Source organism: Vespa mandarinia, unplaced genomic scaffold, assembly GCF_050613455.1.
Source record: "Vespa mandarinia isolate Hongniang unplaced genomic scaffold, ASM5061345v1 scaffold_57, whole genome shotgun sequence".
Taxonomy (NCBI): domain Eukaryota; kingdom Metazoa; phylum Arthropoda; class Insecta; order Hymenoptera; family Vespidae; genus Vespa; species Vespa mandarinia.
The window spans coordinates 238,836-257,947 of NW_028197191.1; the positions used below are offsets into that span (position 1 = coordinate 238,836).

The window sequence follows — 19,112 nt, forward strand, 5'->3', positions numbered from 1 at the left end:
AGAAGAACTTTCCTCGCTGAAGCCCTGTTCAGTTAGATACGAAAGATTCATCCACACAAGATGGATGGAAATCCGCGTCTCGAACACATCAAAAATTTTACTTTGACCAGTACACTCTCGCCCAATCTTGAAAAGATCAGCCAAAGGCTTTCTTATTCTATAATCGAGAAAGACGGCAAAGAAAGGCTTATACAAGCTAAAAAAGTTACAACCACTCTCTCTCTCTACCGAAAGATCCAGGGATTTTCCTTAGAGTAATTTGAGAGTTACTGACGAACTCCGCTAGTGGCTCCGAAGCGACATACGAAGAAACTTCGTTACTATTAATCTAAGAAATGTATTATATAGGAATAGCAAACCATCCGAACACTTGTGAGAAACGTAACAGTGACTCTCAATTCCTACCTAACTTTGCATTTTATTCGAACAATCATATAATATATTTTTAATCTAATACAGAATGATTCATAATTTTAATATATTTCATTACTTATGGTTGACTTTATAATTTATATATATTTTGTATATTCAGACACAAAATTAGAAATTTTTCAAAGAACTTAATCAACATGTGTACGAGAAAATAAAGTAATATATTAATAATCATTGAGATACTTTTGAAATGACTTACATCGAGATATATATGCACAAAAAAAATACAAGTCGAATGTAATTAATATGAAATACTATAAAATAAAAGAAATTACCTGTAGGTTTGTAATAAAAAATTATTTACGCTTATTTTCTGACAATCCAAACATTCTCATAGTTTATTTCTCTTCCTACATATTTATAAGAAATAGTGTAGGTCAATCGTTAACAATTAATAAAATTTAAAGAGTAAAAATTGATTAAATATGACACAAATATGTATATATTAATAGATTTATAGAGTTATGAACCGACTGGAAAGATTCATTTCAGACATTCTTTAATTAAGATTGTTGACTACTGAATTAAAACTGACTGCCCTTTCCTTCTTCTTCTTCTTCAGCGATAAAACACTATTCCTTTAAAAGAAGCAATTGCACAGTGGAAACACAGAGGAAAAGTATGAGATATATCAAGATGTGGCAATATCACATCAGTATCATGAATTTATCGTAATTTGGAAAAGCGTGTCAGCAGAGGTGCAAGTGCATATAACTGAAGATGTTTACTAAGCCTACAACAGAAATATTATCATATAAAATTGTATTTAATAGTTCTAAGTATATTAATTTTTTAAAGTCTTTAATGGATCTAATATTATTGCTTTTAATACCGACAGTGCTATACCATTAAATTTAAAAGAAATGCTATATGCATATAATATGTTTTATTATTTTGGATGAGGTGATAAACGAAAATATGTTTCTCTGTGAACAAAGGAATAAATTTTATTCGTTAATTAACAATTATTTGCTATTTACAGTCTTACCTGTGAACAATTTTATTTAATATATTATCTTTATAAAATTTCTCTGTAATCTCTCATAAATAGGTCCTATTTTCTAATGCCCATTTTTCTTCAAAATCTTAACGGCTCGACTTGCAAATAACAAAAGTCAATCGAAGGACGGGATATAAGAAGCGCGGCAAATCTAAATCAAGAAAGTATACTTTCTTTACATCTCTCCACCCCGCCCAGGATAAAATTCCTACAATTTTTAGTCCTCGTCTCCATCTTCTGATATTGGAAGTAATTTTGTTATGTGAAAGAATCCAGTTTTTTGTTTTCGTTTTCCTGTTTCTATTTTGTATATTGATTCTGATATTTTTTTACCATTTGGAAAGAACCAATTCTCAATTCGTCTAATTTCCTTCTATTCAACCTATTGCCATCTTTTATATACACCAGATCTCCTGTGTTAAACTGGTGATTCTTTCTATTCTTGTTAAATATCTTTTTGTTATATTTGAGTGATTTTTTTGTTCTTTCTAGAGCTAGTTCTTTATCTCTTATCCAATTTTCTTTACTGTTTCTTCTTTTTATTTCTTCGGGTAAAATGCTGGTATTTGTGCCATCTAACAAATACTTAGGTGTAAAGCCGGTTACTCTATGCTCTGTTTCATTATATTTATCCAAACATTCTTTAGCGATCGTTGTCCAAGCTTTTTTTTTTCTTTCTCATTTATCCTGCATCTTATTTTGTTTGATTCAATCTCTCGTTCAGACCGTTGGAGAAGGGCATGTTGATAGCCGTAAAAATTAGTTTATTGTCATTATTAGGAATTCCTTAAATTCTCTTGAGTTTATTCCCGGGTATTGATCTGCGAGTATTAGTCATATTCTGTCTGTTTCTAGCACTTTATTTATCAGCTTGATGAAATCCATTGCACTCTGGGTTTTTGATGTTACCATAAATGCGTATCTTGTAAAATGGTCCACCAGCAGGTGGAGATATCTTTTTATCGATCTTTGTCCTCCAAAGTCTCCGATGGTATCTATTGACATTATTTTAAATGGTTTTGTTGTTGGTCCTAATTGTGACATCAGTCCATATTTTCCTTGCCCTCTGAATTTGTTCTTAATACATATTTCACAATTCTGGCAAATTTTTTTTTATGTTTGCAGTTATACCTTTAGCTGTATAATAAGGAGATATCGTGTTTATCATTTGTTTGATCCCTATATGACACCATTCAGAGTGTATTTCTTTAACACTAGAACTACTAACAGTTGTTATATACCTATTTCTACCAAACCGTTCATTTTGTCCAGCCTGATATTTAGTTGGCAAAATATAAAAATTCAAAGAAAAGTTTTAAAGAAAATAAAATATATTTCATTCAAATATTGCAAGTACATGATATATACATCTATTTACATAAAAGGTAGTACTATTATTTGTTTTTTATTTAGGTTTAGTTATTATTTGGATCACCACAATTTTTGCATAAAGAAATTTTTTTCAATGTACATTTACCACAAACATGTTTTTTACAGCCAGCACATATAGTCATAGTTTTATTTTCATTACAAAAATCTATTTGGCAAGTTTTTCGTATATTAGAACTCTCGGGGCTCTTCAAGAGCTCATTCAAGTTTTCCAGTTCAGATGGATCTTGAAAAAAATTGATGACTGTCTTGTTTCGTCCTTTCCCAAATACGGGAACCCATTTATTATAAATTTACTTTGGAGATCAGATGCCAAGCAAAATTTTATTCCGAACTTATCGGGTTTGTTCGGCATATACTGCATGAATCGGCATCTCGCTTTGTTTGGAAATAGTTGTTCGTCGACTGTAATATTTTCTCCTACGTAACAATTCTGGCTATTTTCAATGAATGAATATCAAACATTTGAAATCAATGCAAATTTATCCGTTTGCAATCGTACACTCCGTTCATTTCTCTTATCGAGGCGGTTAAATTTTAAAATATCCGTAAACTCCTTTCTACTCATAGTTTTCGAAAAAAACGCTGGTCCCCACTTTTTAAACCATAAATAAGATAATTTCAAATTCTTAGCTTTATAAGCATCACGTGCATATAAAATTGCAAGAAAATTTTTCTTAAGATAGATTCCATTTTTCACCAAGAACTCTAAAAGCTTCTAGTTTTATGCATGTTCTAATATAATCCATCATTCGTCGATTAATTATAAAAAAAAAAAAAAGCACTACTTACAGTGGCCTTCATTATGCTTCGTTTTGTATATGCTGTGGGTCCAATTATTGCTTTGAAAATGCTATTTATTGATCTCCTTCCTGGAGTGGATCTAGCTTTTATTTTTGTCCAGATAGTTCCATCAGGAGCAATTTCAGTTTGTTGACGGTCATTCTGATCCGAAGATGACGACAATCTCAAAAGTCTTCTTGATCTATGTACATTCAGGATGTTCTCTTCTTCATTATTGCCGTCTGAGGAAACACACTTCTTCTTCTGATTGATTCTCTGAAATATCTGCTGGTCCAATCTCAGGGTCAAAATCACCTTGGTCGATATCAAGTCTTCTCTTATATTTGTTATGTTCTCTAAAATTTTAGGTATTTTCGGACGTCTCGGCATTTTTAAGGTAAAGTTTCTGGATAAAAATATTCTAAATATATTTTCCCTTATTATAATAAAAATATTCACAATTTACTTACATTTCAAGCTACGATAACTATAAATTGAAAGAAATATATTCAGCAGAATTGTCCACAATATTGAAAGTATTTCAACCGTATATAACAGCTGCCAATAAATAAATGACTGAATACTGTACTGAATGTAAGTATTTCAACTGTATACAATAGTTACCAATAAGAAAATAAAAAAGTATCACACAGAAACATTAAAAATGCAGACTGATCAATACCGGTCGGTATATATAAGTATATCACATATGTATATCAGAAAAATTGAAGTGAATGATCAAAATAATTTATAATATATGTTAAATACATGAATTTAGTAAAAATCATAACATTATTATAAAATATTAAATAAAATTTCAAGACAAAATCTTGTGAACAATTAATATAATTGGTCATTTTGATCGGTCGTTAGTTCTAGTGTTAATTAATTTTAAACTTAATTCTTCAAATAAAATTATCTTTTCTTTATTTCTAATTTTTTTTTTATAGAACACTCCATCTTTTTCTATTAATTTTGTTTTAGTTTTCTGCAGTGTTCTATTCTCTTTTTGATCTTCTTCTTCTTTTGATGAGCCCTGCTAGGGACTACGTGCCAATTTCAATTCTTCACACTTAGCTGTTTTCTTTTCCGTTCCCTCCAATATTCCTTCATCTTTTCACTATGCTACTTCTTTCTGTCCTCAGACCACTTCGCACCAGGTTTTTTCTTCAATCTTACTTGGAATCCTTCCATGTTTAATACCCTCTTTCTAAAAATCTCTCTGTCTATAGTTTCTTCCTCACTTATATTATTTCTTTCTAGATCTCTCTTTACCTCTTGAATCCAGCTAGTTGTTGCCTTTTTCTCCCAAAGGTACATGAGTATCCTTTTTGTTAGTCTGGACTCATCCATTCTGTAAATATGGCCAAAAAATTGCAGTCTTCTTTTCCTTATCGTTTCTGTTATGCCTTCTATGTTCCTGTATATTTCATCATTAGATATTAATTTCCATACTTTTGTTGTTTTCATTGGACCTAACATTTTCTACATGATTTTCCTTTCTATTACTTCTAGTTTATCTAATCTTTAATTTAGTACCAAGCATTCACCCGCGTATAAGCATTCCGGTTTCACTACTGTAGCGTAGTGACTTATTTTAAGATTTTTTGATAAACACTTTTTGTTGTAAAAATTCTTAGTGATACCATACGCTATTTCCATCTTGCGTAACCTTTCTTCTACTGCAGATTTTTCTAAACCATTTTCTTGATTTATTTCTCCCACGTATTTGAATTTCTTTACTTTTTTCACTGGATCAATATCTGTAGTTAAAAATTTTTGAGCGTTCTTGATGTTTATAATAATCTTTTTGATCTGTTTTTATCTCCTTTATTTTTATTAGATTAACTATTTTTAGCATTTATTATGTATTTTCGGATGATTCCAGTAATGGATTTCTACTTAGATTATCTGATTCAGCGTTATCTTTCCCGGAATATATTTAATTTGAAAATCATATTGTGACAAATAGTACGTTAACTTGCCAAGTTCTTCATCCGTTCTAACTTCTCTGTTCATACTTTCTAATGGTTTATGATCTGTAAATATCGTGAACTTTCTTCCGATCCGCCAATGTTGCCAATACTTTACCGCTTCCTTGATTGCCAGGCATTCAAAGTAAATTGCTTTTTTTTTCTTTTTTGCAAATCATTCAATTTTTTTGAAAAATACGCTACTGGCTTTTTCTTACAATCACTTTGTATCTACTTAAATACAGCAGCAATGCCTTCTAGTGATGCATCCGTGTAAATTCTCATAGGTAAATTCTTATCGAATATTTGCAATACTGGTTGAGAACATAATAATTTTTTTATATTTGTAAAAGTTTTCTCACACTCTTCAGACGGTATAAACTTCTCATGTTTTCTTAATAGTTTATGTAATGGGTCTAGCAGTATTGAGCTTTTCGGTATATATTCATGATAGAAGTTTATTTTTCCGAGAAACTGTCTAATATTTTTATGGGTTTTTGGTGTGGGAAAATTTTGTATTGAGATTAGATTATCTTTCACTAGTCTTATTGTATTCTATTCACTAGTCTTACTATAATATGTCCGAGATATTTCACTTATTCTGTTGCAAATGTACATTTTTCAAATTTTAGTCTGAAACCTTCATTTACTATTGCTTTCATTACTCTTTCTATGTGTTCTATATGTTCTTCGAATGATTCTGAAAAAATTAAGATGTCGTCTATGTAATTATCTGAAAAGTCTTTCAATTTGTGCTTTCTTAAAATATTTGATAATATTCTTTAGAAAATAGCTGGTTTTCTTGTTTCTTGTTTTTAGTTTATTAAATCTTCTATTAATAAGAATGGTTAAGCTTGTGGTGTAACTATCTTGTTCAATTTGCGGAAATCTATACACAATCGTGATCGTTTGTTTTCATCTCTTTTGAATGTTAGAGTTATTGGTGCTGCAAACGGACTATAAGATTCTTCAATTAATTTATTTTCTAATAGTTTTACCACCTGATTTTCTATCTCCTTTTTATCCTCTATAGTGCATCTATATGGCCTCTTACTGCAATATTTATTAACCAGTAAGCCTATTCGAGTTTCGTAGTCCGAAACGGTGCCTACATCATACTTATTTTTTGCGAATATGAAATTATACTTTTCTATAAGTTTTTTTATCCTTTTTTTTGTATTGTCCAAGTGATTCAAATCCAATCTAAATTCGTCTTCATTCACATGTTCGTTAAAATTTACTTCAACTTCTTTTATTTCTTCATTTCTATCCAATGTATTTATATTTTTTTTTTGCTTATGTTTCTTTCTTTTGAGATATCTGTAAGTTTTCATCATGAATTAGTTTGAATTTCTTTATCATATCTAACCCAATAATGAAATCTTCAAAGTTATTTCTATCTACAATAAATACATCAACTTATTCCTTTTTAACCAAAATTTTTACTTTAATGGTTACTAAACCTTTTGTTTATGTCACATCATTGACCATCTTTAAATTTTATTTTTATCTTCTGTCTCTTTTTTTTTATTTTGACTAGTCTCAAATTTATTAGAGAGACATGGGAACCTGGGTCATATGTTCCGTTTACCTCTAACTTCTCTTCTAATACTATCTTTACTTTGATCAATGGTGTGGTTATCCGTTTTTTTGTTCCTTGCATAGGTCCACTTCTATCATCGAATTTCTTCCATTAATTCTGATTTCCTTTTTATTTTCCTTCTTGAACCAACAGGAGTCCTCTGAATGATATCTAATACCTTTGTTTAGTTTTTCACAATTCTTACATGGTATCTTTTCTTCAAATTTCTTTTTATTATCTTGTCTTTCCTCTTTCTTTTTTGTAAAACTGTTTTTACTTACTAAATTTTCAAATTTTTTTATTTCTTGTAATAATTCTGTTGAGCTTTGACAATTTTCTCTATCTATTTTATCTCTTATGAATTCTGGTAATCCTGCTGCTATAAGCATCATCAGAATCTTTATACTGATATCGTTGTCCATATCCAGTAATAGTTTTTCTTTCCTCATAGCGTATTCCATTAGTGAACCTTCTTTATATCTGTAGGATATAGCATATATACTTGTACTCCATCCCTTGTCTGCATTTGAGTGTTTACATACAAATTTTTTAATCATGAATTTTTCTGATATACACTTTAAATCTATTTGATATTCTTTCTTCTGTGTGGGTTCTATTGTGTTTGTTTCCACTATTTCTTCTAGATATAGATTATTAAACATTATACTGTCATCTTCATCAAAATACGTACTCTCCATTTCCTATGTGCATTTAATCCATATTTTTTTTTCTTGGCCTCTTTGATTGAGCCTTTTTTTCATTCTTTTATAGCTTTCTGTTTTTGTTAGTCCGCTGTGGTTACTTGCAAATTTTTCATTTTCTGGCTACATATTTTTTTTATCTTCAGATGTGATAGAGGTTATGGCAATCACATTTGTCTTTCTATCGCTCGGTGATGCAACACATTTAAATACGAATTGTAGTTTTCTTGCCATTATAAACCAAAAATTGTCGTTTTATAATATGTTTTATTATTTTGGATGAGATGATAAACAACAACATGTTTCTCTGTGAACAAAGGAATAAATTTTTATTCGTTAATTAACAGTTATTTGCTATTTATAGTCTTACCTGTGAACAGAGAAACGACAATTTACGTTTATTATTTACCCTACTTAAATTTTATTTAATATATTATTTTTATAAAATTTCTCTGTAGTCTCTCGTACATAGGTCCTGTTTCCTAATGCCCGTTTTTCTTCAAAATTTTAACGGCTCGACTTGTACATAACAAAAGTCAATCGAAGAACGGGACATGAGAAGCGCGGCAAATCTAACTCAAGGAAGTACACTTTCTTTACATGAATATATACATAAAACGCCTAATTAAAGAATTTCAAAGTCGATCTTTCTTTTGACATTCTCATTTCTTATAGACTACTCTATTTTTTTTACTCTTTCTTAGAGATTCTCTTTCTTATTCACTACTTACGTTTTTCTCCTTGTTCACTTTCTTCCTTTGTTTCATAATTTAAGGTTTCTTCCTTTACTGCTAATTTCAATTTTCCCACAAACTACAATTATAAATTTATTAAATGTATAAAGAAATATAAATGTTGGTAATCGTATTAAAAACAAAAAGAACCGTATATATGGATGACATACTTTGTAGTAGAACTAATTACGATACTTTACATGCAGGTTATGTCTCTTGTTGCAGTTTTGTTGTCTTTTACTATAGAATTTCGTATTTTCTTCCTTACTTTTATTTCTTTGTCACAAAAATTATCTCCTTTGTCAGTTTATCCAAAAGTAGATGATTCTATAATCGTAGACATTTCCTTTAAAAAAAAAAGAGACTTTACATTAAAAAGTATTTCCTTTAATTTTCCCATTTATATAGTACCCATTAATATCAGTGGCCCATTTGAATATTGTATTTCTCAGAACATAATAAACTTGTATACTTAGAATAGAGATTCTAATTAATATTAAATAGAATGATACCACTGATAACAAATTAAGTGCTTCAATTATTTCTATAGTTATAGTTTTTTTTAATCATTTCATTAGTCAAGTAAGAGATAAAGTATTACTCTTTTTATATAATCAATAATCGTTATCTGAGTAAACAATATGACTTTTAACTTATTTCGAGATCTATGCGAAGAAAATTAAATTTTTGACAAATATATTCACTAATTTTATGAATTTTATGAATGAAAATCTATTTGTAATCACTCGATTACAATCCATGTTAAAATCTTGAAAGTATCAATCAGATTAACATAACCATAATTCTTCAATGTTGCATATCTATCGAATTATAGTTTGGTCTATATTATGAAAATTCAATATGTTTTCGTATGACAAACAAATGTGCATCTGTCGTTTCATCTTTATCTTCTAAATATATAAAATATTTTTATTATTTAATTTCATATCATTCCATTCTTTCTTCTTTGTCTTGCTCAACTAAAGTATTATTTTCATCATCACGTTTTCATTATCGTCATTACCATTTTCGTTTTCTTTTTCACTGTTTTTAGAGATAAGCTTATTTTCATTTGTAGATAATTCCGAGTTTTCCTGGATAATTTGTTGCTGAAATTGAATATTTCTTTTTAATTGGTATAAATAAAATTTTGATTTACGAATTCATTTTTTTATTGGAATAAAGTTATAATATCTGTTTTAGAAAGAAATAAAATCGGTATAGTCTATCACATCTTCAGACATTAACTTTTTAAAGCGAGTAAGTTAATGTTTACTATCTTGCAATTTCTTCTAAAAAGAAAATGTAATACTTACTCTCATTTAATTTTTAACTATATATATTTTAGAAACGTTCGATGATATATTGTTCCTTATCGAGCGATTACAAAATTCTAATAATTTTTCTCATTTATATTTTAGAACGGCGATAGTCATATGTTAATTTCATGAGATTCCATTTTTGTGTCGCTTCATAAAAATACATTTCCACTTCCTCGTCGTTTTCTTCCCTTCTGCAAGCTACACAAAGAAAATACTTGTCTCATGTACTTTTTCAAAAGAACGATTTAAATTATAACAATAGGGAATATTATTAAATAACATTTAATTTTTTCAAAAATTATTATATTATTAATAACATAATATAACCTGAAATGTATCTTTCCATTTATGACGTGTTGATCTGTTCTTCATTTTAATATAATATTTCAAAACTGCGTTTAATGATTCTAATTTTAATAATATTTCACCATCAACTTTATTAATTAATTGATAATAATGGTTTTTATTACAGCTAGAACTTGTATTAAGTTGAACGTACATATTTGTTAAAAAATTTTTATTTTGGTTAGTGGAAGAGTGAAGAACCCAAACAATAACTTAGGCGACATCTTGCGGTAGTAATGTGTAAGCTTATTATGGCGGCGTTCGAGTTTGCAGTTTTTGCTGGACTATCAAATCATAAGTTCCCTCGAAATATAGTTTCCTTATTTATCGACACTATGGTATCAGCCATGTTTAAAAATAGAATCGATGAACGATATACTAGGCTCGATAATGATACCGAGACCGTGCCTGGAGAAAGATTACCAGAAATACAGTAGATTTTGTGAAGAATAAAACATTTTTTGGAGAATGATTTTGTATGAAATACTTGTTAAGTATAAGGTATAGTGCTACAATTAACTATCTTTTCAAATTCTCCATAGCATCTTATTATTTACGTTTATTAACTTTAAAACGTCTCATTTCTGTTCGTGTTTTTCTAAATTCTTGATAAACTCAAATATTACATCATTCATTCTTATTGTATTTTTGCATTTACATATTCGTATCAACATGCAATGCAACTATGTCGCATTAATTGATTTCATATTATTCTAACAATTTTTTAATCTATTTCTGTCGATGCACATATACTTTTCGCTAATCCTATTTAACACGCATTTTTTAGAATAATTTTTGTTTTTATTTGATTTCTATTTTTCTATTAATCTTGTTCATACATCTTTTTATAAAAATGAAACTACTAGATATCAATATGAATTCCAGGATAAAGAAAATTGTTTTCTACTTTGGTAAAGAAAAATCATGAATTTTCTTTAAATCAATTCAATTCACCATTTATCCTTATATCTGTTAGAAATTCATTCCGACTTTTTTCAATTTATTTTTATTTATAAATACTCTTATTTATTTGGCATAAGAACGTTTTCTTTTGATCGTATCAGCTCTTTTTTAAACGACAAATAATTATAAACATGATATCAGGAGACAATATTTTTATTATATTGATATACATTTATATATTTGTATCTTTCAATATTTACCTATAGATTTTTTAAAATTATATGAGGTATTCATCTAAGCATCTCGATCGAAAAACATCGTTGATAAATGTGTTAATATATGAGAAATATGGGATGGGACTAAAATCTATATATATTTTACTTATTGCAAAAGTATTTCCCATTTTGCATAATTAAAATTTACGCACTTTCATCGCAATTATAAACGTTTAAAGCAAGCATTCTTTTCTTATGGTCATGTCACATACAGATGTTGTTATCGAATGTACTCACTGTAGCATTGAACTATAAAGTTTAGTAGAAGTAGGTAGCCTTTTCTCCTCAATCATTGAAGGCTTAAGTTATCAATGTACGCAACTCATAACGATCCAAAACTGTACATTTATAAATTAATTTTCAACGTTTCGGTTAAATTTTTAGGATTTGAAATCAGTATGGCGAATACATTTCACAAAAAAGTCCAAAATAATGAATTTACTAGTAAAAATGATACGGAATTAATAAGTATTTCGGTAACAAATCTCATCAGTTATGATTCCGAAATACGTATTTATTGAACGAATTTTGAATTATTGTCTTATTCATTTTACTTTAATTTTTACTAAGAAAGAGAAAATGCAGAAAAAGTGATACATGGTTTCAGTGAAGTTTAGGAATGAAACTTGTAGCTAAATATTCGGCCATAATAAAAATTAAATATAAAAAAATATATATGATATGCAATAAATGCGTAGTATATAAGGAGATAGTTCTAACCCTAACATCTGTTCGAGAATTCACGAATAAAAACAGTTTAATTTTGATTTATTTTCATTCAAGAAATTATTGATTCGTACATAGGCGATAGTCTAAATTATGATTATTTTTATCCTTCATTCTTTTGCTTATCTTTACTTCTTTTACGGAGATTCAAACGTTACAAATAGTCTAGAAATCACAGCCCATGTAATGATAAATAGGACACAGACGATAAGTAGTTTCAATGCTTGATGCATCAAATAAAACAAAATTTGAAAGATCAATATTTTTTGAAAGTGATTGTCAATAACAGAAGGACAATAAAATAAAAATGCTATAAAAAAAATACCTTCGCCATTTTATACGAGCTTGTGGAAGTGTTTCAATAGGATCCTTTAAGATATATTTTCTTATACATGAGAAGTATATTTCAAAATAAGTATTCCAAACGAGATCCTTCATATCACGATAGAATAATTCACGATCTTCGGGCGTCAACTTTCTCATCAATTCGTTCCATTTTTTATTCGTAAATTTTTTTTCGTTTATAGAAAAATGACGAAGCAGATCTGACTTTTATTGACATGAATTTTATTGTACATTCTGAGTAACCTTGAACGAAAAGGATTATTTCGAGATGAAATTTTTCGCTTCTTTATCGTTCTAATACGCTCCCTCTAGAAAATAAGATAAGAGAAATTTACCTTTGGTTTTTACCTCTGTACAAAAAGATTGTATCGAAGAGCTGGCTGTAAGAGCTGGTAGTAAATGTAAAAAATATACGTAGAAAAGATAGATCGGCCGATACTTTGTTATTTCAAAGATGGGGCACCAAATTGCCTTTTCGAACGGTACCAATTCTCCATACGTAACTATCATTTCTATAAATCTGCCGTAAGTGAATGGATTGTCCTTTGATACGTAATTGTAAATGGGAATATCTTTATTGGATCTAAAAAGATTATGTATTCATACAGACGAATTAATTCAATATTTTCTAATATCATTATTTAATTTGATCCAAAAAATATTGTTTCGAGTATTTGTCGTTACTTTCGATTATTTGCAATCTCCCATACGCTAGCGATTATTCCATTGGTGGTCAAATATTCAGGTACGAAGTCCACATTTATCGATCCATCGCAATGATGAGTTTGCATTAATACCATTAAAACACCGGTTGTAATTCCTATTGGTCCGATCATGTTGACGATCCATCCTCGGATACGTTCTCGGTACATGGATGTGACTAGAAATAATACATCAATTAATATACATTATTTATTACTTTATTTTATAAGGATTGTGTTGCTACAAACCAATTCTTGGACGAAATATTCCAATCGGTATAGAGTCAGCATGCTTTCTTATAAGATTCTCTGCGACTGTTTTCGTATAAACATAAGTATTTGGCCATATTCCGAGTAATCTACAATTAAACAATTGTGTGAGTGTAATTAAGTGCACTATCTATTCATTTTATATTTTTTATAAATAAATATGAAACTAAGCAATCGATACTCCGAGGTATAAACGTACTGTGGGGTAATATCGTCGAGCAATTTTTCATTTATACAGTTCACTAATTCCTATATTCGAATTTACATGTTGTTTTCTAGATGAGTTTGGAAATGATGCAAGAAATTATATAATTATTGGTACAGGCAGCCAGATAACGATTTTCATGGTCAATTAATTTCTTTTTTTCAGAACGTGTCAAAAGATACATCTATTTTTTAAAGTAATATCCTCTTCACAATTCCTTGGTCAATAATTACCTCGTTGATTTTATTTCCCTGTTTGCAAATATTTATTTACGTACTTATTTTTTTATTCAATTGGTCGAAGGATCATTATCTAATTAAATGTTTAGAACGCTGTGAAATAAAATTTTTGTAACTACAAAATCTATTATCACTGCGAATAATCTGATATCATCACATATGAATATATCAGTGTTTTTTTGAAATGGAAAAGTACCAATATAATTCGTAATACGTAGTGAAAAATGTTTATTACGTCTCTCGAAGTATCTTTGAAATGAATATCATTCATTGTTATGACTTTCCACCATAATTAGTTATCATGCTATACTTTCTCTTTTATTCATGGAGAATGTAGAAATATGATTTCTAATTTTAATCAGGTTTAACCGGATTTTAAATTATTTGTAAAATATATCGACACGATGCATCTTAGTGAGACGAGTGAAAGAGGACTTATTTTTAGTAAATTTCTTCCGCATTTTTATATTAATTGTCGTGTAAGAAATCATAAAAAATCATCATAAAAAATCTTTAATCCTATTAAATTCGTCAAGTTTTTAGATATGATCGACTGTAGAATATTGTCTCCTAATTTAATAACATCCTCTCTTCCTCATTTGCTTGCTTTTATTTTCTCCTTTGATCTTTATATTAAAAATATAAATATAAATATTAGTAAAAATAAAAATTTTTTATATTAAAGTATTACATTAATATTTAAAAAATTGTTGTATTGCCAAATTATAATCGTAATAATTGTGATTTATTAATTTAATTGTTTAAATTATAATATATTAATTTAAATTCTTCATATTTATTTAAACTTTGATTATACAAAAATATTTAATATTTCAAAAATTATGAAAAATTTGTTAGTATTTTAATTACCACGGGTCATTTAAATTATCGGTTTAGCAGTATCTCATTACAATTAGAGTGCAATATTTTGCAGCTAGTTTTTTTTAACTTGTTAAATTATGGTAATATCTAAATAACTGAAAAAATATTTCGCATAACTACGTGTAACTTAAAAAGTTTTTTTATATTTTTTCCAACGTAGACTTGGAATTTGTTGAATTATCATAGAGGAATATGACTAAATCTAGGTGTCTTAATAGTCGGTAGAACTATACTTATACGAGAGGTCCCGGTTTTTTTCTATGTTGCTTCGACTGTGAGATGCAATGAGAAAATGAAATCAACGTCAGCTATTAACGTTTGAAATCAAAAATTTTATATCATTTCAATTTGCATTAATTTATTCGATTAATATTGTACTAGTAGAAAATGTCATTTGTATGCTGTTTCATTTCTTTTCTACATACACACAAGCACGATTATACAAATTTATCGATAATATTAAAAGAGATCGAATGCAAATTCAATGTAAGAAAAAAGCAAAAACGTAACCGGTTAACAAAATATATTAGTAATCTATTCTTGTAAGTGCGCCCGAAAATTTAACCTATGATAAACATCGTCGAATAAAAATTAAAACGAGACTATGACTATGGCTACGACTGTATGAAGATATTGGTCACAAATCATTTTAAAATAAAATTTTCATACGGGTTACATGTAAAAGTAAATACATATGCTTTTGTGATTCACGCCTTTTACGGATGCGGAAGAATAATCAGGTTTGATAAATTTCCAATCGACTTAATTAAACGGTCAAGGATTTTTGCTGATAAATTAAAAAAAGAGTGAGAAATGTAAGCAAGAGGAAAGATAAAATGATCTATTTAACCGAATACACTAAATAAACTATTATGTAGATCTATGTACATATATAAACTCGAACGAGTCGTTTGCATCAAATAATTTAATATTTTTGAATTTGTTTTTCAACGGGTAGTGTAAACTTTTGTATAATGTAGAAATACTTTTCGGGTTTTTATTCTTTTTGGAATTTGATACCATTTCAGATCCAAATCTATATATATATATGTAATATATATAATCTATATATAGAATAATAATATTATCTATATAATATATATTATCTAATATATATTATCTATATATATAATCTATATATATATGGAAAGAAAGTATACTTTCTTCAGGTAGATTTGCCGTGCGTCTCATAGCCCGCCCTTCCATTGTCCTTTATTATTTACAATTTCTTTTGTGACCTTCAAATCGAGTCGTTAAGATTTGGAAGAGAAACGGACAGTATGAAATATAACATAGAAGAGAAAAGCAACACGAGAGCTAGAAGAAGATTCATAATATAATAGAAATAAAATTTAACAGTGTGAATAATAAACGTAAATTTTCGTTTTTTTGTTCACAGAGAAACATATTTTTGTTTATAACCTCCCATAATCAATAAAAGATATTATACATATATACATGAATATTTTCCTAATTCTACAATACCTACAACTATACCTTTTGTATACATCTATATCGCACTAAGTTACATAAGCTTGTTTTTCTACTCGTACGAATTTTATCAATAACTGCAACTTGAAAATGCGAAGTCTTCATATGTACAGCTCACGAATGAACATGAATATTTTGCAATTTCAAGAGTAAAGAGAAAAGTAAAAACAAAAAGATGTTGGAAGAGGAAATGTTACATGCAAAATTGGGGAGCAATATTCGATAGAGATGAAAATTTATCAAATTTAATAGGATCTAATTTCTTCTTCCATACATTTAAAAGAAAAAAAACTATAGGTAATATTTACTATAGGTAATTTCAGTTATGATTTCCAAAATCATAACAATCTGCAACTAGAAAGCGATTATTATGTACGAGTGAGAGAGATATGACCAAGACAAGTTTAAGAGGAAAAGATGATAAACTAATTTTTTTGGATCCGAGGTTACAACGATTTTATGTTTAATTCATCACTTTGTTTTCGATCTGGCGTATTCATGATTTATGTCACTATCGTAACGTGATCTAATTAGCATTTTATCGAACGTTAGCTTATTAACCAGTTTTTTGTCCCTAACGCTTATCAAAATGAATAATATAGTAACAAAAGTTTGGTTTAACATTCCTATAGGTATAAGAAAAAGCATAATTAAGTATTCGCGCGCCACAGTTTAAATCGAAGTCTGTTTTAATTTTGAGAGAAAAGTATTTACGATCGAAATGAACGTATGAAGGACATTCAACCGCTAACAGTCGATAAAGTACGTGTGATTGCTTTGCAAAATAGATTTGAGAGGCAGCGTTTTCTTCTATTTTATTCAATTAAACTTGGTTTCCTTCCCCGAAAGTACTTTCCAATTTTGCACGTACTGACCCTATCGAATTTTTTAAATAGTCGAAAAATAAACAAATATAGTGAACTCAATCGTAACATTTCATTTTTAAACTTTGTATGAAAATATTTCAAATTGACGGAAAAATTAAAAGATAATTATAACAAATAACAAACTGTAGGTATCATTATCTATCGTTGTATATTAACTTACGGTGTACATACAAACGAATAATTTTTCCTTCACATTTTAAGATAATATATGACTTTTAAGCATTAAAAAGCAATATGTTTTTACTACATTTTTTTTCTTTGACAAATCTGTATAATTATACAAATATAACTAAATTTATTTATATTTTGTTAGAGGGAAGCTGGAAGTTTAAGGAGTATACAAAATGACTGAGTTAACATTTATCAAGTCCAAACAATTTATTTATCAATTTAAAACGAATATTTTGAACAAATGATAGAATCGAAGTTTGAAACAAGTGTTTAATCACTGGTAAAATCAGTGGAAGCCAAGTAAATTTTATTGTGGTGAAATAAATTTTTTGAGTTGCATACTGCCAATGGAATGTTATAAATTAAAAAAAAAAACTAATTAACCTTTTAACTATAAGATTACTATTGGAATGATATTTTAAAGTAAAATTGATTATTTTAATAGTTACAGTAGCCGACGCGTTGTATGTCAACTGGAACAACACATGCTCACGGAGAGAAATTTGTATCGTCGCGTTGACGTCAGTGATTCGTTTCTCAAATGTCACGAAAATGATCCATTTTTGATGCGCATCATTACTGGGGACGAAAAATGGGTTGTATATAACAATGTCAAACGCAAAAGATCATAGAGCAAAAAAGATGAACCGCCTCAAAGCATTTCCAAAGTCAATATCCATCAATAAAAACTGATGATGTCTGTTTGATGGGATTTTAAAAGAATCGTTCTTTTTTAGATTTTACCGGATAACACAACAATTATTTCGGAAATTTACTGTCATCAGCTGGACAAACTAAATGATACACTTCAACAAAAAAGGCCAGAATTAATCAACAGAAAAGGTATAGTGTTCCTCCAAAATAATGCGAGATGTCATATAAGTTTGGTCATTTGCCAAAAGCTTTTACAGCTTGAATGGGATACAATGCCACATTCACCATATTCTCCAGATCTGGCGCCTTCGGATTATTATTTGTTCCGGTCACTGTAAAATTTTTTAGACGGTAAAACCTTCACTTCAAATGAGGAAGTCAAAAATCACCTCGATCAGTTTTATGCCAACTAAGATCAAAAATTTTATGAGCGTGGAATCATGCTACTACCAGAAAGATGGCAAAAGTTATTGGACCAGAATGGCCAATATATAAGTTCATAAAATATTTGTCCATAATACGAAAATTGTCTTTCATTTTCACAAAAAAAAAAACGAAATTACTTTCCGAACAAACCTTTATTTCAAACAGATTTAGAATTATAAAACTTCAGATATTCGAAAAATAATTATAAACTACTACTTTACTTTCATTTGCTAAGCTTTACATATAGGCAAAGCATTTTTTCTTTATTTTTTAATATTCTTATTCTTATTTAAGAAAAATAGACTACTGCGTTAACTACTCTCAGTTTTGTATTTTTAAAAAGATGTTGATATCAATAATTACTTAATAAAACGTACTTTGAAGATAAAATTGATAATTATTTTAAAAAATCAAGATCAATGAAGAGAGCGACTACAGATTATAAAGCCTATAAGTTACCAAATTGGACTGAAAAAAGTTTTTTGTGCAAATAAAAATATAAAATATAAACCCACAATATAAAAATATATATGATCATAAATATCACAAATATAAAAATTATAGAAATAACAATATAAAATTATTTTTTTAATTTATTTATTTTATGTTATTCATTCAGCTACGATCTCGAAAATATCGTTACACCCTTTATATTGTGCATAAGTACGATAGAAAT

At 28.4% G+C, this 19,112-nt stretch overlaps 2 protein-coding genes and 1 long non-coding RNA gene across 13 annotated transcripts; 1 reads left to right on the forward strand and 2 right to left on the reverse strand.

The window, feature by feature from the left end:
• Window positions 1-764: 764 nt before the first annotated feature.
• LOC118450136 (uncharacterized) lies at window positions 765-10,451 on the reverse strand. 5 transcript variants are annotated; one of them, XM_085664422.1, is made up of 8 exons: window positions 10,244-10,451; window positions 9,911-10,114; window positions 9,619-9,703; window positions 8,765-8,940; window positions 8,231-8,673; window positions 4,075-8,167; window positions 3,614-4,010; window positions 765-1,165 (listed from the first exon to the last, which is right to left on the reverse strand). In XM_085664422.1, the coding sequence occupies exons 7-8, from the start codon at window positions 3,992-3,994 to the stop codon at window positions 1,160-1,162; spliced, it is 387 nt and encodes a 128-aa protein (XP_085520548.1). In that variant the 5' UTR covers window positions 3,995-4,010; window positions 4,075-8,167; window positions 8,231-8,673; window positions 8,765-8,940; window positions 9,619-9,703; window positions 9,911-10,114; window positions 10,244-10,451; the 3' UTR covers window positions 765-1,159. The 5 variants fall into 5 exon arrangements, with proteins under 5 accessions (XP_085520548.1, XP_085520545.1, XP_085520547.1 ...); XM_085664419.1 differs by lacking the exon at window positions 765-1,165 and adding an exon at window positions 1,683-3,416; XM_085664421.1 differs by lacking the exon at window positions 765-1,165 and adding an exon at window positions 1,683-3,529.
• Window positions 10,452-10,632: 181 nt separating this feature from the next.
• Window positions 10,633-18,948, forward strand: LOC118450146 (uncharacterized). Of its 7 annotated transcripts, none has more exons than XR_014983670.1 (4): window positions 17,067-17,309; window positions 17,499-17,671; window positions 17,802-18,024; window positions 18,094-18,948. It is a non-coding gene; the product is annotated as an uncharacterized LOC118450146 (long non-coding RNA). The 7 variants fall into 7 exon arrangements; XR_014983669.1 differs by having other exon boundaries at window positions 17,499-17,656; XR_014983671.1 differs by having other exon boundaries at window positions 17,499-17,636.
• LOC146872084 (fatty acyl-CoA reductase wat-like) lies at window positions 12,179-14,662 on the reverse strand. Its single transcript, XM_085664415.1, has 6 exons — window positions 14,122-14,662; window positions 13,681-14,018; window positions 13,461-13,570; window positions 13,195-13,390; window positions 12,846-13,093; window positions 12,179-12,753 (listed from the first exon to the last, which is right to left on the reverse strand). The coding sequence occupies exons 4-6, from the start codon at window positions 13,380-13,382 to the stop codon at window positions 12,665-12,667; spliced, it is 525 nt and encodes a 174-aa protein (XP_085520541.1). The 5' UTR covers window positions 13,383-13,390; window positions 13,461-13,570; window positions 13,681-14,018; window positions 14,122-14,662; the 3' UTR covers window positions 12,179-12,664.
• Window positions 18,949-19,112: the final 164 nt, after the last annotated feature.

Excerpts from the sequence above, each read along its gene's own strand:
- LOC118450136 (XM_085664418.1), bottom strand. The coding sequence starts at position 7,857 with ATGGAGAGTACGTATTTTGATGAAGATGACAGTATAATGTTTAATAAT.
- LOC146872084 (XM_085664415.1), bottom strand. The coding sequence starts at position 13,382 with ATGTACCGAGAACGTATCCGAGGATGGATCGTCAACATGATCGGACCA. Across the intron at positions 13,094-13,194 it reads GAGATTGCAAATAATCGAAA|ATCCAATAAAGATATTCCCA; the intron begins GTAACGACAAAT and ends TAATCTTTTTAG. Across the intron at positions 12,754-12,845 it reads TACAGAGGTAAAAACCAAAG|GTTACTCAGAATGTACAATA; the intron begins GTAAATTTCTCT and ends TTTTCGTTCAAG.